The 16,602-nt window shown below is 32.4% G+C and overlaps 1 protein-coding gene across 1 annotated transcript; it reads right to left on the bottom strand.

The window, feature by feature from the left end:
• Positions 1 to 1,229: 1,229 nt before the first annotated feature.
• LOC124828790 (uncharacterized) lies at positions 1,230 to 14,074 on the bottom strand. Its single transcript, XM_088112496.1, has 9 exons — positions 13,757 to 14,074; positions 12,655 to 12,862; positions 12,353 to 12,554; positions 10,932 to 11,102; positions 10,739 to 10,855; positions 10,348 to 10,545; positions 10,209 to 10,268; positions 10,033 to 10,131; positions 1,230 to 1,632 (listed from the first exon to the last, which is right to left on the bottom strand). Exons 2-9 carry the CDS (start codon positions 12,789 to 12,791, stop codon positions 1,522 to 1,524), a joined length of 1,095 nt encoding a protein of 364 aa, XP_087968622.1. The 5' UTR covers positions 12,792 to 12,862; positions 13,757 to 14,074; the 3' UTR covers positions 1,230 to 1,521.
• Between the last annotated feature and the right edge of the window lie 2,528 nt (positions 14,075 to 16,602).

Genomic DNA, 16,602 nt, shown 5'->3' on the forward strand with positions numbered 1-16,602 from the left:
TAAAATATTATTTCAAATTCAGGGATTGAAAACATAATCAAACTTTAATTTATTCTAATAAATGTCAAATTCTTCTTAAATCCCTATCTTTTAGCTTTTCATGTTGTATTTTCTCCTTCATTAAGCCATGACTTTGAATAGTAAAAGTGTATTTGGCAAGACATATATTAAATTTGGTCAATACATGTTTAACAAAGGATAAACTCCTAACTAAAACCCAAATTAATAAACTAATTTTTTAGTTCAGACTCTGTTCCATTTTTAGTGCTGTCTATATTTGAAGGGACAAGAGGAACTTACAAAATTAATTGGTAAATATAAAATGACCAAAGAAATACAAATACATAAATTTTATTATATAAATAAAATTTATATTTTCTAAAAAGTATATTATTATGAAGTTATAATTTTAGATTTCTTTAAAAAATAATTAAGATTTTATTTAATATTTCTATATTTTTTTTAAAGTTGCATAACTTTTTATTTGAATAAGTATTTTATTTAAAGTAATTGATATAATATATATTGGTCAAATTTAACTTTTACTTATTTTCAAGAAAAAATATTTTTTAAGTTCAATTAATGTGTAACTTTAGAGTTTTTTTTTTGTTTGTATAATTTTTATTGTATGTAATTTTCACAAAACATCTTGTAATGAATTATTAGTAATGAGAAAATAAATACAAAAATTAAGGATAACAACGAGTAAAAAAATAAAAACAACAAAAAAATATATTAAAATATAAAAGAATAAAAATTTAAATAAACTACAAATTAAAAGCTAGTTAAATTAAGTTAAAACATAGATAAAAGTCCTGAAATAATTTACTTTAAAATATCTGATATAACATTGTGTTAATTAAACTAGTCAAATAGGTCACAAACTAACTTTCACAATACTCTCTAAGACTACTGTTATGACAAAAGAGGAACTACATTCTTCACAATTTTGATTTAACAAACAAAACATGAAGTTTTTCAAAACAAGTTATGACAGAATAACAATAGTTCAATTTATTAACAATGAACTTCATTTATATTAATTTATTAAAAATTTTGGAATTTGACATTTCTTTAACAAACCTCCCAAAATACAACATAATTTACTCAATAACAAATAGTAATTCCCTACTATCTCTATTTGTCGCTTTTTTTGGTGAGAACATATTCCTCTACAAACACTTGAAAACTGATTCCTTTCTCAGTTTCACTCAAACAGACACAATGTCTTACAACAAAAGCACTTTCTCCTTGATATTAACAATAACAACAATTTCTGAAACAACATTATCTTTATAGAGTAGTAAAAGAGAAAAAGAAAAGAGACCCATGAGCCTCTAGGCATGCAACAGATTTTCATCTTTATTAAAGCCTCTTTTTAACTCTGAAAACAACTACTACAACTGTACATAGTATGCATTTCACACTGGATTAGCACCCAGCATGAAAGAGAAACCTTCACTAAGAGGTTCTCCTCTCAGGTTTACCATTAGTTCTACATGTCTAACAAATGCTCTCACTTCAGTTGCTCTCACCAGGAAGCATTGGTTTTTCAGAAACCTCTCTAGCTCGTCTAATCTTTCCAGTCTTCGTCTCATACTCTTGTTTCAATTCCTCCAAACGCTTTGATATCTGATGATGAGAACCATATTACAGACTTGTAATCTTAAAATTATACAAAAGAACTATACAGTGTAATAACATCACAGCCATGTAATATTGTAATGACCATTATGTAGTGTGCAACACATGTATTTAGTCAGTATATGGTAAAGAACTAATTAAACAAAAGTGTAAATGTTGAAGTAGGAGTTCTACTGTTTAGACAGAGGAGCAGAACCATAAATACAGAACCATAAATAGCACACGATGATCTAGTTTTATGGCTTTGACCAAACAAGATACTTGTTCATATGTGCCTAGTCTAATTCAATTATGCATCATCATATGATAGAAGGACAGTGTTGATTAATGACTATTGGAAATTAAAATTATATGTTATGCTATTTTTTAGGAAAATAAAAGTCATATTGACTAGTAGAATTTATTTGCTATTTTCTAGGCACTAAGAGCACTAGTTTGTTAGTGGTTATAGAGGCCAACATTTTCGTACATTTACGTTCACTTATTTGCTTTATAAAAGCAATTGCACTCCAAAAATAATACATCAAGCAGTTTTATATTCCTCTGTTTTATTCTCTGAGTTTTCTCTGTTCCACCCTCTCAACCTTTCCTTCAATAATATAACCAACAAATTGGTATCAGAGCTACGTCTTACGGGACCTATGGATGCTGAAACAAGTTTCTCTCAAGTTGCTCCTCCTATCTTTGATGGAGATAACTATGATCTTTGGGCCATAAAAATGCAGAACTTCCTAGAGGCTTTGGATCTTTGGGAAGCAGTGGAGGAGGATTACGAAATTGCTCCGCTGCCCGACAACCCCACTATAGCCCAGATGAAAACCCACAAGGAGAAAAAAACCAGAAAAGCAAAGGCAAAGGCATGTTTATTTTCTGGTGTTTCAAAAATAATTTTCACCAGGATCATGTCTCACAACACAGCAAAAGCAATTTGGGATTACTTGAAGGAAGAATATGCAGGAGATGAGAGGATTAGAAGCATGCAAGTATTGAATTTAATGAGAGAATTTGAGCTGCAACGAATGAAAGAATCAGACACCATAAAAGAGTACTCAAATACGTTGCTTGGCATTGCCAACAAAGTACGATTGCTGGGCACCGCTTTTTCTGATTCAAGAATTGTTGAAAAAATTCTTGTATCAGTACCAGAGAGATATGAAGCTTCTATAGCTACCTTGGAGAACACAAAGGATCTATCTAAGATCACTTTGGCAGAGGTGATGCATGCCTTACAGGCCCAAGAGCAAAGAAGACTTATGAGGCAAGAAGGATCTGTGGAGGGTGCTTTTCAAGTCCAATTCCAGAGCAATGGCAACAAACAAAAAAAGAAGCAGAACCATGACTCCAAACCTGGAAGATTAAACAAGATCAACAAGAGTAATGATAATCATGTTTTTCCACCTTGTCCTCATTGTAAAAAAACCAATCATCCACAAAAAAGGTGCTGGTGGAGACCTGATGTAAAGTGTCATAAGTGTGGGCAGCTAGGGCACATGGAAAAGATTTGCAAATCTCATCAACAACAAGGAGAAGTTAAGGTTGCTAAGGATCAACCACAAGAAGAACAATTGTTTGCTGTTACATGCTTTGCTGCCAATAGCTCCACAGAAAGTTGGCTCATAGACAGTGGTTGCACAAATCATATGAGTTATGATCGAGAGCTCTTTAAAGAACTTGACAAAACTGCACTTTCTAAAGTCAGAGTAGGTAATGGAGCATATATTGCAGTAAAAGGCAAAGGAACAGTGGCAATTGAAGGTCAAACAGGTTTGAAACTAATTTCAGATGTTTTATATGTTCCAGAAATTAACCAAAACCTGTTGAGTGTTCCTCAATTGCTTGAAAAAGGTTATAAGGTGTTGTTTGAAGATAAAAACTGCATAATCAAAGATTCAGCTGGCAAGGAAGTATTTAAAGTTAGAATGAAAGGAAAAAGCTTTGCTTTGGACTTCATGAGTGAAGAACATGCTGCAGTGCACAAAGAGGTCAGCAATACAATACTTTGGCATAAAAGATTGGGCCATTTTCACCACAGTGCTCTAATATTCTTGAAGAAGAATAACATGGTCAGAGGCTTACCTGATATAGAAGAAGAATCTCCTACATGCATTGCTTGTCAGTATGGAAAGCAAACAAGACTCCCATTTCCACAAAACAAGACTTGGAGGGCTATACAAAATCTACAATTGATACATACAGATGTTGGAGGACCTATGAGCACACCATCATTGAATGGCAGTAGGTATTATATTATTTTCATTGATGACATGACAAGAATGTGTTGGATATATTGTATGAAGTTTAAATATGAAGTTGCTGACATTTTTTGGAAGTTTAAAACTTTGGTGGAAAATCAAAGCAAGTGCAAAATGCAGATGATCAGATCCGACAATGGAACTGAATATACTTCAAAAAAATTTAACAAGTTTTGTGAAGATACAGGTGTAGAACACCAGCTTACAGCCCCTTATTCACCTCAGCAAAATGGCACCGCAGAAAGGAAAAATCGGACGATTATGGAGATGGCTAGGTGCTTACTTCATGACAAAGATTTGCCTAAAAAATTCTGGGCAGAGGCTGTAAATACTGCAGTGTTTTTACTCAATAGACTGCCAACAAAAGCTTTACAACAGAGAACGCCTTTTGAAGCATGGTACGGTTACAAACCTGAGCTGTTTAATTTAAAGATATTTGGTTGCTTGTGTTTCTCTTATATTCCTCATATTAAGAGAGACAAATTGGACAAGAAAGCAGAACCTGGAATTTTTGTAGGCTATAGCTTGATTTCAAAGGCTTACAGGATCTATCTTCCACACAAAAACAAAGTTATTGTTAGCAGGGATGTGAAATTCTTGGAGTTTGACTGTTGGGGCTGGAAAGACAACAAATTCCTTGAACAATTTGATTGTTTGAACTGGAAAGGCAACAATGAGCTTGGATTGCAGGAGGAGAATGAAGATGTGGATGATGAACCTGTTAGAGGAACAAGATTGCTTTCTGACATCTATCAAAGGTGTAATGTTGCTGTCATGGAACCTGGTGGATATGAAGAGGCTGCAACTGACAAAAAATGGATAAATGCTATGGAAGAGGAGCTCAAAATGATTGAAAAAAATCAGACGTGGGAGTTGGTGGATAGACCTAGTCATAAGAAGGCCATTGGAGTAAAGTGGGTTTATAGAACCAAGTTCAATCCCGATGGTTCTGTGAACAAGTACAAGGCAAGACTTGTTGTCAAGGGATATGCTCAGATGTTTGGGGTGGATTTCTCTGAAACATTTGCCCCAGTTGCCAGGCTAGACACAATAAGATTGCTGCTAGCACTAGTTGCACAAAAGGGTTGGCTTATACATCAATTGGATGTAAAATCAGCATTTTTGAATGGATATTTGGAGGAAGAAATTTTTGTGGAACAGCCAGAAGGTTTTGCTCTTCAAGGACAAGAAGACAAGGTTTATCTACTGAAAAAGGCATTATATGGTTTGAAACAAGCACCAAGGTCTTGGTATAGCAGAATTGATGCACATTTAATGAGCTTAGGCTTTGTGAAAAGTCTGAGTGAGTACACCTTATATATTAAAAAGGTGAATGAAGATATACTTATGATATCTCTGTATGTTGATGACTTATTTGTTACAGGAAATTGTAAGGAGATGATTGACAAGTTTAAAGAAGAAATGGAAAATGTCTTTGAAATGACAGACCTTGGAAAGATGACATTTTTTCTTGGTATGCAAGTGCAACAAAAGAAAAATGAAATATTTGTGTGCCAAGAAAAGTATGCAAAGGAAGTGCTTATGAAGTTCAACATGGGAGAGTGTAAGTCAGCTGCAACTCCAATGAACCAAAAAGAAAAGTTCTGCAGAGAAGATGGTGCTGAAAAGGTTGATGAAAAGCTGTTTAGATCCTTAATTGGATGCTTAATGTATTTAACTGCCACCAGACCAGACATCATGCATTCAGTGAGTTTGTTATCAAGGTACATGCATTGTGCTAGTGAAATTCATTTTCAAGCAGCAAAAAGAATTCTTAGATATGTTAAAGGCACAATTGATTATGGTATATGGTTCAAGAAAGTTGAAAGCTTAAGTTTTCATGGTTATTCAGATAGTGATTGGGCAGGATGTGTTGATGATATGAGAAGCACTTCTGGTTATTGTTTCTCACTTGGTTCTGGAGTTTTTTCATGGTGTTCCAAAAAACAAGAAATTATAGCCCAATCAACAGCAGAAGCAGAGTATGTTGCTGCTGCAGCTGCTGTAAATCAAACTGTCTGGATAAGGAAGATCATGGCTGATTTACACATAGAACAAGAAGACAGCACAAAGATTTTTGTGGATAATCAAGCTGCAATTTCAATTGCCAATAATCCAGTTTTTCATGGCAAAACAAAGCATTTTAAGATAAAACTTTTCCTTTTAAGAGAAGTTCAAAGAGAAGGACAAATAAAACTAGTCTACTGCAAATCAGAAGATCAAGTGGCTGATATCCTAACCAAGGCACTTCCAAAATCTAGATTTGAGTTCTTGAGACAAAAGCTTGGAGTTTGCAGTTCCAAAGTCAAGGAGGAGTGTTGATTAATGACTATTGGAAATTAAAATTATATGTTATGCTATTTTTTAGGAAAATAAAAGTCATGTTGACTAGTAGAATTTATTTGCTATTTTCTAGGCACTAAGAGCACTAGTTTGTTAGTGGTTATAGAGGCCAACATTTTCGTACATTTACGTTCACTTATTTGCTTTATAAAAGCAATTGCACTCCAAAAATAATACATCAAGCAGTTTTATATTCCTCTGTTTTATTCTCTGAGTTTTCTCTGTTCCACCCTCTCAACCTTTCCTTCAATAATATAACCAACAGACAGCGTAAGAAAATTGAACATTGTTACGACAGAACGTATCATATTTCCATGTTCTGATTTAATTTAACTATAACTGCTCTAAATTATTAGGTGACACTAAAAGAAAATGTAATAATCATTTAGTCACTAAAGCATTGTTGCCAGACACCAAATTTTCAAGACGCCTAAGAAAAATTCCCAAGTGGCAAAGACAATATAGATTTTGTTTGTCACCTACAACCGATCAAAGAAATTCCCTTACATCCTCTTCATCTCCCAGGCCACTCCAGAGGTGATCCAGAAAGAGAGATCATATGGGCCAATAAATAAGTTACGATAAGGGTAATCCAACAACCCAAGTATATACTATTTAACTCCTGGAGTTAAGCAAATCTAATGAATCACTTAAGGTTTAGGGTTCTCAATGCATTTTCACTTTATCTAAATCTTCTATTTTTCTTTTACATTCCAATAAACTGCCATACAATGTTACAAAAAGGTTAACCCGTTCATACAAGGCCCATAATTTCCTATAACAAACGCCCCTCCTAAAGAAGTCGGCACCTGGCGGCTTGGAAAATTCGGGACTCCCCCAATGGTAGGAGTAGGTTGCCCCAAGGTTTGAACTCGAAACATCGGGTTCGTTGCAAGGCTCTGATACCATTGTTACAAAAAGGTTAACCCGTTCATACAAGGCCCAGAATTTCCTATTGTTGGAAGTCTCACATCGACTAGAGATAAGGCCAATTTATAATATATAAGTGAGGTGCAAACCTCACCTTACAAGCCGGTTTTGTGGGGTTGAGTTAGACTTAAAGTCCACTTCTAACATGGTATCAGAGCCATGGTTAGAACCTATCCTAACGAGTTCTAAGTGGGCATTTTTGTTTCCACCCGTTGTCGGGCCGCTATCGGACCACCCATTAATTTCTACTATCACGCACTAGATGTCTATACCTCGGCGTGAAGGGGGTGTGTTAGAAGTCTCACATCGACTAGAGCTAAGGTCAATTTATAATATATAAGTGAGGTGCAAACCTCACCTTACAAGCCGGTTTTGTGGGGTTGAGTTAGACTTAAAGTCCACTTCTAACATAACATACAACCTGCTGGTTTACAGGAATTTTGACAAGTTTTATTTCAATGATTTACTTTGGATACCTAATTTTCACATAAATTTGCCTATATTGGCAGAGTTAAAGGTTTGGACGGCAGATAAACAAATCAAAAGGAAGCCATTTTCGTGAGACTTTATCTAGAAATTTCAAAGTCCTCGGCACATGCCTGGGGTTGCAATGCTGTACATAAGGTATTACACCAGGTAATTCAAAATTGCACACCTTTAAAAGTGTTCAGATGCTTGATAGAACTATATTTGAAATGCTTGATACCCATGTCAAGGAGATTGGAGAAGAAAATGTTACTCCAAGTTATCACAAAATACTGGAAGAATGATGTCTTAGTTGGTAAATTATTGGAACTAAGAAGATCCATATATATCAGACACGAATGGTTTGTTACCTCTTATTTATTTAAAACATCTCTTTCAAATTTCCTTTCTCTTGATACTACCTTTGCAAGATATAATAGAGCAACCATGTTTGATCTACTACATTTTATGATCTTTTAACAACTTTTAAGTGTAATCCATCTCTTTGTTAGGAGTGAAACTCTAGTTTCATGATATGTAGAACCTGGCAAATTAGGTCCATAGGCACCAATAGCATCAATCATACCTTGAAAGTCCTTCAATCTTACAAGGCTGAATGACAAGTATGTTTGGTACCAAAATCAAGTAATATATTATTGCACTGATACCTTTAAATCAAGTAATCTTGCCTTAGTTTCACCTTCTTTCTCTTATATTTTGCAGTAGTTGGATTTCTACAAAAAACATATTCAGCGGCCCTTTGTTTCCTCCACTATTTCTCCCTTTATCATTGCTAGCAGTGGAAATTTCAACATCATCTTCACTCTCATTATTACCGTAAGCCGCACTATGTATGGCATTGATGGAGGAGGTGGCAGTTTTTTCTTTGAATAGTTTTCAAAGCTCTTCTCTTGTCTTGGTGCAAGCTGCAGCATTGCACTTATTTGCCATTAGATGTGTTTTGACCTAATAACTCCTTTCATAATTTTTCCACAATAATTACAGACAGTTCTATTAAAGTTTGATTCATTCATGAGATGACAATGTTTCCAAACTGAGCCATTTATGCCGCATCCAGTGACCCTTATAGCTGCCGGAAAACTGGTGATAAATTTTTCAGAAAATAACTACTGAGTGGGAAAAAAAAGACAAATAGAGTGAGTGGGGCAGTGCTGAGTAAACAGGAAATTGAAAGAAAAAAAAATAAGAAAAGAAAAGAGGACTTGCATTCAGCAATGGTAGGTGGCACTTCACAAAAAAATAAGTTGGATGATAGGTGGATTCCTTCAAGTTGGGTACGGTTCCTAGATTAAAATTTTGCTCTAAATGTTTGGTTTGGCCCGAGTTGTATGGCCTAACCCCCTTTTTTTAAGAAAAAAAAACACTTGGACAGCCAGGAAAAAAAGGGAGAGATAATATTAAGGCTTCTCCTTTATTTCACAAAGGACCGCCAAGTCACCACTCTCCAATGCCCGATGCAACTGCCATGTGAAACACGATTTGTTGGGGTCAAGCTGTGGCTACCAGTGAAAAATCCACCATGCTTGTTTTTTTATAACACCACTTCTCACAATAGAATTTCAATATCTGGTGTCATCAAAATCCTTTCTAGTATTTTTTTTTTTCTGAAATGACAGTCACTATCCTTCATTTCATCCTAGATTTTGAGGTTACTTTCATTTCTCCTTTCATTTCTTGTATCAATACTATTATTACCACTAAGGTTATCAAATTCGAGAGTTTACGTAAACTCGTGAGAGTCGAGTCGACTCGTAAACTCGTGAGAGTCGAGTAAACTCGACTCGTAAACTCGTAAGAGTTTACTTCAGATGAAAAAAATTATATAAATATCATAATTCAAATAAGTCTATAAAATTATATAACTTTAAATAAATAAAATTTATAGTTATATTGTTCATAAAAATAAATATTGTAAAATATAAATACATGAATTATTGTCATTAATTTTGATGCATTTCATTAAATATATAACTTTCAAGCTCGCAGAATCGCTCCAAACTCGTGATTTTACATGATCCTATCGATTTTACAGTCGATTTTATCGAGTTTATGCAGAAAACGAGTTTACTTCCGAGTTAACTCGGAAGCCATGTCTGAGAACGTAAACTAAGTTTACGAGTTTACTCGAGAATTTGATAACCATGATTACCACTTAATCAGCCAAATCAATAAATCAGAGTTTTGTAAGTAACAGATAGCACAACATTCAATTTTACAAGTAACTTGGAGTTTGGCAAACAAAAATGCATGTTAAAGTTTATGAAGTGAAGGAAAAATAACAAGGACGCATGTCATTCATATTCTATGACAAAGAGGAGAACATGTGTTTTTGGGTATGTAGAACTTAAAGAAAAAAAAACAGAGAAAGGAAGAGAACCTTGATGGAATAAGCAAGTGGTAACAACATATCTGGATTCATTGCATTCCCAGGGAAGTTTTTCAAAGCATGTATGAGTTTTTCAAAAGGTAGTTTAACCTGATAAACAAACAAACACAAACAGTGAGTAGATGTTTGCTTTGGTTTACAACGGAGACAGGTCAAATGATACTAACCAAGTCATCATGGCAGTACTTTAATAGGGCCAAGCCAACTTTGAAGACAATTTTAACACCCTGAAGGATAAGAAAGTGATCATTATAGGCTCATATTTCTAACCAATATATGGTTCTTCGGACAGAAAGCACTGCTAACCTCGTAGAGAAAGACATCCCAAATTCGAAGAGCCAAATGAAATGGAAAGGAATATGAAAATACAGTTATGAACCACTGGCTAGCATACATGCTAGGATTTATCATTTCATTGGAAAAATGTTCGCCCAACTTCGGTAGATGCTCTCTCACCAAGCATTCAAATTGAAAGAGGTATTGTTGTACCAGAGGCAATCCTGCCTGCAATCAATATAACAGCAGTTTTGCTTAGACAAGAATTATTATCATCAAAGTAAAATTTTAAAAAGAAACACACAATTCTCTGCATATCCTAATCTTTCCTCATAGAATATCATGTATCTTATACAAGAGAGGGATAATACATAAAACATCAGTAATCCAAACAAATAAATGCATAGAATAAAACAATTACCAAATACAAGCCTTCCATTGGGGCATGAACAGCTCCTTTCAACAATGCCACCAACAACCAAAATGCATCCTCCTCACTCATATAAAGAAGCAAAAGCCCCGCTAAAAACCCCATTCCCTGGAGTTTTAAAATGATCAATATTATGAATTTCTTCACAACAAGCACAAAAAGGTGATGAGTTCCTGTGTAAAACCTGAACATATCCAACATTTCTGTCAAAGACAGAGTAAGCCTTTAGAACATTGTAGAGAGACCGCTGTCCAGGTCCATGTCTCTGTTGGAAGAATACATGAGAAGGGAAGGTGCGAGAAATGTCTCGAATTATATCCAGTTCAGAGGCTGATGTCTCATAGATGACAAGTTGCTGCAATAAATGCAATGTCTTGTCAAAGCAAACTCCAAAACAAGGAACAGTTGTGTCATAAAATTCAATATAATTTCATAAAGAAAAGGAGGAAACTTCAGTATAAAAAACCACGTAATTCAGTAATTCACACTATCTCTTCAATTTTATACAAAATTCTTAAAGATCAGAAAAACAAAAGAAGAATATTTTAATTTGAGTAAAATTGTATTCGACAAGATACAAAAGATAAGAGATCAAAAGATAAGAGATCAGCAATATATATAACGGAGTAACATTAAACATTCAGCAAGCGATACCTAACTAACTAGGAACAGAAAACATAACATATTGCAACAGACTCAACAGACTTAACTAAATACACAACTGCTCAATCATTACAGAACATATAACACTAACCGTTTTACATAGTAAAATACTACTCTAATAATAATAAAAATGATTCTTTAGGAAGACAACTCCAAAGTAGGATTTCAATTATTGCAATCAAATAAAAAAAATGATCAAATAACTTCAAATATCTATACATCCATATTTAAAATACTACTCCAATAATAATAAAATGGTTATTTTAGGAAGATAACATTAAAGTAGGATTTCCTTACAACAGTCAAATAAAATTGATCTAATATTTTTTCTTAAAAAGTAGACTTTAAGTGTAACTCAATCTCATAAAATCAACTTATAAGATGAGATATACACCCACTTATAATACATGTGAGATCTTTACCACACCCTTCACAGCAAGGACTGAACATCTCAAGCACATCACTACATATTTGTGGGTAGCCCAATAGCAGGTGTGGTAGGTCTAACAAATTTCACTAGTATAGACTTTGATACCATATTAAAAAGTAGACTATAAGTCTTATTTAACTTTACAAAACTAACTTATAAAGAAAGATTTATACCCATACTGTAATTTGGTTATATATTTGGTCAATATAGATTCTCCAACAACTTCAAATATCCACACATCCATATTCAAAATAATTTATAACCTACATTACTAAGAAAAATATTGTTCAACTCAAACACCACGCATACCCACCAGGGTGGTGACATTGCAACAGCAAGCACAAATATACCAAGCCGTAAAAAGATGTGCAAATAAAAATGGAGAATATTCTTCAGTTCATATTTATTGGAGAACTATAACAAACAACAGCGAGACAAGCACTGATCATAGGCAACACAGTGTTGTACAAAATGAATCATAATTTTTCATCAGTACAATTTAACTTGATTACCTCATAAACTCCAGGGTTCATCAGCAGTAGGTCTCGACTTCCAGATATCAACTGCCAAACAAGGCCCCTTAAACAATCTGGAATTCCTTTCCTTATACGCCTTTTAACAACATGAGGTTTTCTCCTCAGATAATGCTTCCAATCACTGCCACCAACCCCAATCATCTTCCTCCATTTTCTAACCCTTCTCTCCTCCCTATATCTGATGAATGATAGAGGTAACATAGGTAAATATCACTGGCTATTTATTTTATGCTCGTAACACAGAAAAAACACAAATCAACAGGAGGAAAGCAAAATACCTCTCATACTCATAGGCTGATCTACTTTTGACTAAACCATCAGAAGTATTATCCTGTTTTACAAAACCAAATCTATCTACCCCCTTTGGTGAAGGAACTGGACCTGGTTCATAGTCATCTAATCTTTTCTTCTCCATTCAAAAATCACAAATCAGCTCTCTCAAATCTAAAGACAAATGGCTTCCCTAATCATCACTATGAGGAAAACCTGAAAATAGATGCACAAAAATATTGATGTCACTATCAATTTACAAAATTTACTGAAAAATGTATAAGTTTCTCATACACATAATTACAGTATTTGCTCATTTAATTTTAAAGCATGCAATGCAAGTATGTAATAACTAGAATAAAAGTATTGTGAGATTTCAGTTTGCTGTGCCATAACCCATAAGCATAAAATAAACAAAGCAACCAAGAACCTTATCAAATATCTTCATATCCTAATCCCAGTTACCAACAGAATTGCATTCATTAAGGTGTCAAACAGATTGGAGTAAACAGTCTACACACTAACAATGTAAATAAGTTTCACATTGTCATCCAATCACTGTGACAATCACAAACTGACATGTATGTAAATTTGATGACTTTCATAACAACTATTTTCCAGGACATACAAATAATGGTTTCTTATCGGTCAAAAGTACGAAATCTTTACAGTAACAATGTATGTCTATTAAACTCGTAAATTAACTACTAAATAGAATAAAGTAAACAGTCCAACACATGCGCACACAAACCAAAGAAAAAAACTCAGGAGGAGCAAGTGGATATTAGAAATTCATTAAGATCATAAACATAAAACACACTTATTTATCCTTCATTCAGTTACATATAAGCGAATACCTGTTCTACACAAAAGAATATGTAAACGATGTGCTACCAAAGGTATATTATGGGTAAGAAAAAGTTATTTTGTTCATTCAAAATTAATCAAAACTCAATACCACGATAACATTTACAGTGCCAAATTCGTGGAAATTTAAATTATACAGGGTAGAAGTAGCTAGAATTGATGATGTAATTTAAGAATTTAAACAACATTACTATGCCCAATACACACGACCAAATTACATTTTCCATATATCATTTTCCGTACCATCATTCCACTCGAACCCTATGCCCATTGCTTTCAATCTGAAGAAAACGCAGATTATTGGACCCAATGGTGAGATAAGAAACAGAAGGGGCACCCAAATTGAGAATCCCCCGATCAAACAAGAAAATGGGTGGAAATATCAAAGATCAAAGGTTGAATTGGTGAAAAGTGTTAAACGAAGGGAGGGTGTTATTGAAATTGTGGAATTTCGAAGGAACACAGAAACAAAAAATAGGAGGAATTGGGCTAGCCGGCAAAAGGGAATAACCTCGGAAGTGGGAAATGAGATTGAGATGGGCGTTTTCAACAAGAAGAAGAAATGGAAGAAAAATAGTCATTTTTATTTTTCAGTTTTCTTTTATTTTTCAGTTTTCTTTTATATTTCAGTTTCCAACAATTCTGTTATTTATTCATTCATTTATTTAGGAATTCGGGTAAGAAAAAAGTTTAAATAAAAGAGAAAACAAAAGCCAATCTCATGATAGCTACTGTTTAAAAGCAATTCTCTTTAATGTAAGGATAAGCATAGAAAAGAAATCATGACAAAAAAAAAATAATTAATGAAAATAAAATATCACATTGTCTATAATATATCGATTACACCGTCATACAAATTATTTATCCATTTATAATAAAAATGAATATGGGTGATATTGGTAAATGAAAAAGAAAATTATCATTATAAATAAAAGCAATAACATTGATCGAATAAGACAATATTTCTTGTCGTGTTGCAAAATTCAATATATAAATTAATCTATTATGTGGTTTTCATCAATTAATTTGAAGACAATTTAGAAAAAAATAATAATAATTTGAGGACAACTGAAAAAGAAATAATAATTTACTGAAATGTAAAAATAGTAATCACGTTCAAAAAATCTATACAGCCAAAAGTACAGAAATTATGGAATTAGTGGACTGAAGAAAGAAATTGATAATAAGTAAAGTGCTAAGAAAAAAAAGAAAATAAGTGAAAGAGATCCATAGACATAGATTATCATAGAAGGCAAACGTAGGGCCATGAAGACCATTAGGTCTTCATTAGCTTTACATACTCAATTATTTTAAGGTCTAATTTTTCATATCTTTAAAAAAAAATTATTAATCTACATTATTAAATTGTAATATTAATTAGTTGTTTAAACAAAATTTCATATTCAAATTTCGTAGATAAGAAAAATGTAATTACACGAAGAGAATCCGAAAAAGTTCATCGATAGAATATGAATGCTTTTTCATATTAAAGTTGGCTTTAATTAAAATTCGATTTAAATAACTGTTAAAATATGAAATTGAAAGGTCCGAAAAACTTCTAACTAACTGATTAAACGGGGAAAAGGAAAAAAAAATAAAGAATATAAATAATTTGCTATATACATAAATGTTAGTTGGAACCATATGTTAGTAAAAGCTATATAAAATGAATATTGGCATAATAATTAATAATTTTTCTAGTTTTGTTTCGTTTTTTATGTTCATATAGAATTTCATAGATTTGTATTAAGGAATATGTCAATAGTTTATATTATGTTATATATTATTATATATTAGAATAAATCAATTTAAAGATTATAATCTCAAAGCAATACAAGTTCGCATTTATATAAAAAATCCCATAAATCACCATTTGAATCAGGTACCAGTATTATTTCTCCAACTAGAGAACAAAAATGACAAACTATTATGAAATTACCTCTACCTAAGATATAGGATTATCAATTACATTCCAATGAATCAAAACTAATTTGTTATATTCCAATGTTTTTTTTTTCAAAGACTCAAGTATTTCTATTAAAAATTTATATATGTTTTTAGTGTATGAATTTTGATTCAGGAAATTTATTTTTGTCCAAAATTTTAATATATTTTAATTTTTAAATTTTAAAAATAAATTGATATAATTCATTTAATTTAATTATGTTAAAATTTATTTATTTATTTTACAATTTTCAATTGCCATTGAAGTTGAAATATATCAAACAGTATAAATAATTTAAATATTAATATGAAATGTATTTGACAATTTATTTAAAAGATTAAAAACCAAAAATATTAAAGTTTCATACATTAATGAATTCAAAATTTGTATCAAATTTAGTATATTAAAAACATATTTAATCTATATCAAAATTATCACATATAAAATCTAACATTGGAATCTTAAGTCAAAATAGATGTTTACATCAGATAAAAAAAAGTATTTATACAAAAGTCTCCTATAATTTTGCATCCCTGGTGTCTTATTTTTGTGATTAGATTTTCAATGAAATTAAGATATTTTCTTTTCATTAAGTTTCAAGTCTAATTCTACAAAATAGCATCCCAAAAATCATCCCATCATCACACACACAAATGGGCAACATATCCATAAAAGGCAACCAACATATCCATTAATAGCCATAATACCTTTCACACATACCATCACATATCACATAATAATTATACATTTATATTTATATATGTACACAACACCATCTTTACACTAATTTCAAAATATCATAGATTACATAATCATAATATACTTAGTCATTTAATAAAAACACAAACTCTTCGTACTCTTTGCCACATAAAATATATCATAGCTTATCGTCAATAAAACGCATCACATTTCACATTTTTTTCATCTATTACTTACATATATTTTTAGTGTGTATGAAATTAAAAACATGTCAATTTAATTATATAAAAGTCGTTTGACCAACAAAATCTCTTGTGAATAAAATCCAACAAAAGAAAAGAAAATTTGATTTTGTCAATATTTCTTACTTGGGCAAGAGTATTAGCTTGAGTAACATCGGTAAAAATGATTTTTTTCGTTTCAAGCCATTCTTGATGTCTACAAG

The sequence above is a fragment of the Vigna umbellata genome, chromosome 4, assembly GCF_029865625.1.
Source record: "Vigna umbellata cultivar VRB3 chromosome 4, Vumbellata_1.0, whole genome shotgun sequence".
NCBI lineage: Eukaryota > Viridiplantae > Streptophyta > Magnoliopsida > Fabales > Fabaceae > Vigna > Vigna umbellata.

What these genes read in the sequence shown, in the direction of transcription:
- LOC124828790 (XM_088112496.1), bottom strand. Translation starts at nt 12,791, where the DNA reads ATGGAGAAGAAAAGATTAGATGACTATGAACCAGGTCCAGTTCCTTCA. An exon ending in CAATGGAAGGCTTGTATTTG is followed by an intron (nt 10,546 to 10,738) that starts GTAATTGTTTTA and finishes TATTGATTGCAG; the next exon opens with GCAGGATTGCCTCTGGTACA. An exon ending in GGGATGTCTTTCTCTACGAG is followed by an intron (nt 10,269 to 10,347) that starts GTTAGCAGTGCT and finishes CTTATCCTTCAG; the next exon opens with GGTGTTAAAATTGTCTTCAA.